This window comes from Vollenhovia emeryi, unplaced genomic scaffold, assembly GCF_000949405.1.
Source record: "Vollenhovia emeryi isolate VEMERY1.0 unplaced genomic scaffold, V.emery_V1.0 DF945121.1, whole genome shotgun sequence".
Taxonomy (NCBI): domain Eukaryota; kingdom Metazoa; phylum Arthropoda; class Insecta; order Hymenoptera; family Formicidae; genus Vollenhovia; species Vollenhovia emeryi.
Genome location: NW_011961245.1, coordinates 1 through 2,269, shown reverse-complemented (window position 1 = coordinate 2,269; position 2,269 = coordinate 1). Strand labels below are relative to the sequence as shown.

Here is a 2,269-nt window from a genome sequence, read left to right as displayed (position 1 = left end):
TATATATATATATATATATATATATATATATATATATATATATATATATATGTAAATAGAGCAAAAAGTAAGACGAAAATCCTAATACGAAAATGTCGAGGCTATAATACTTTACATATATATATATGTAAATAATATATCGTTCAACGCTTAAATTAGGCGCTTAAACTAGGCGGAAAATGAAATATTAAATTTTCTTTTGGCGTTGTTTTCGGCCACCTTCTCTATCACCAGCTTAAGACAACCATATCCCCACCTGGCCCGGTAATTTTTGCACACTCATCGCGTCTCCAAATTTATCAATCAAAACATCTGCAAAAAACATTACAGAAATATTGTAGAACAAACTATATAGAACATAACGTTTGATATTGAAATTATTTTACCTCTTGAACACAGATATGTGTTTGTGGAGCTAAAATTTCTTTTCCCTTGACCGTTAATAATTTTGCCGGTCCCTGAATAGTGCAGTTCAACCGCTTTGGTCATTATACTTATACTTATACATATTATACTTATTAAAAATGATTTACCAATGAGTCTTTTTTCACTTCTGAAGTCATTAAAGTTTCTTCAAATTGCAAAAAATCCTCTAATGTTTTTATGGGTAAAATTATGTTTAAATCAGCTTTAACTTTTTCTACGCCTCCTGGTGCCATATTTCCAGCCAGATTATTTAATAATATTGTATGCTTCAATTCAGTAATTTTTTTATCTAGATCATATAAAATGCTTCTTTTCGCAGAAGCTATTTGGCTTAATACTTTTTCTTGTAACTCTTCAAATTTTTGATCTGCATATTCTTTTGTAACTATTACATCGTCTGAAAGTAAAAGAAATATGGAATATTAATTTACAGATCTGATAAATCTAAAAACGGAACATTTAATAAAATATTGAGTACTTACTAGATGGAACATTAATAATATCTATTGCAGTTTCCTCTAAGATAGGCAAAACCTCTTCTGCTTCTTCATCCATTGGGCATACATCTTGAACATAAAAATAATTATGTATGGATCACTTCCCAAGTAGCAAATAAATGTATAAATGATGTTTAAATCTCATTTAAAACTTATTTTCAAAGATATTGTAAAAATGTGAAAATAAATATTTAATAAACGTGAAATAAATATTTATATTACATTAATGTTAAAACAAGAAAGAAAATTGTACGGGAATAATTGATATATTATACTTGGATTAGTCTTCGTTTTTGGCTGGCATTTTTGAGTGAAAGATCCGTAGGACTGAAATGGTTTCACTGCATTCAGAGTTTGTGCTATGGTATTTCTGGAGCATTTATTAGGTTCACATTCATTCCGTTGGTGTTCGTCATCATCTGTACACTTTATTTTATCTGATTTTAAGGCTCGTTTGAGCCTCCTCTTCCCTTGTTTCAAATCCTCTAATTAATTTAAAAGAAAAAATTTTTAGTAACCACACAGATTAGTTAATATTAATTATAAATATACACACATACGCGCGGGCGCGTACACATGTGCATACATTAGTAAATTAATAGTAGTACAGTACAAAAACTATATATATAATTTCTTACTTGCATATGCAATGACTTCTATTGAAAAAGATTCCCAGTGTTCCTCAGGCTTTTTCAAAGATAACAGACAATTCTTCATGTACTGATAGTCGCACGGATTTGGGTAAAAACAGCTACAGTCGTCGCGCAGCCATGAGCGTGGGACCAAATCTAGTATTTTACTAGAAATCGAATTTTCGTCCGTAAAACGAACGATCACGTAGCAATTCATATCTTCATCGCTCATCTTGATTGATAATAGGATGATTTAGTATGCATGTGTCTATATAAACGTATAAACGTATAATTGTTGTTATCTAACCTTGTTTTTAGTGAAATAATTTTTGTCGTTTGTCTGATTTTAAGAAAATGTATCTTCGTTTTGTTTATTTCAGTAAAGTTCCTTTTAATGTTCATAAAAACACACAATACTCGAGAAAGTTCTTCAAGATTTTCGCACTATAACTCTTTCTTCTGTGGACTTGGTGCGTATGGCGAAGACGTAACAAACTTAACCCTAACCTAGCCGCTACCAGTGATGCCGTTCGGGAACGTTTACCCGTATGCTGAAGCGATGGTGGGGATTGGAGAGGGGATAGTCCGTCTGCGCGCGCACGCTCGTACACAAGCAACACGTCGTAGCCAAGCGTCGAGCGCACACGTTTTTACGACGTGTTGCTTGTGTGCGAGCGTGCGCGCGCAGACGGACTATCCCCTCTCCAACCCCCA

General features: G+C 33.0%; 1 protein-coding gene across 1 annotated transcript; it reads right to left on the bottom strand.

Moving 5' to 3' along the window:
* Window positions 1-235: 235 nt before the first annotated feature.
* On the bottom strand, window positions 236-1,787 carry LOC105561902. Its single transcript, XM_012012274.1, has 6 exons — window positions 1,562-1,787; window positions 1,199-1,408; window positions 909-992; window positions 619-823; window positions 387-571; window positions 236-312 (listed from the first exon to the last, which is right to left on the bottom strand). The coding sequence occupies exons 1-6, from the start codon at window positions 1,785-1,787 to the stop codon at window positions 236-238; spliced, it is 987 nt and encodes a 328-aa protein (XP_011867664.1).
* Window positions 1,788-2,269: the final 482 nt, after the last annotated feature.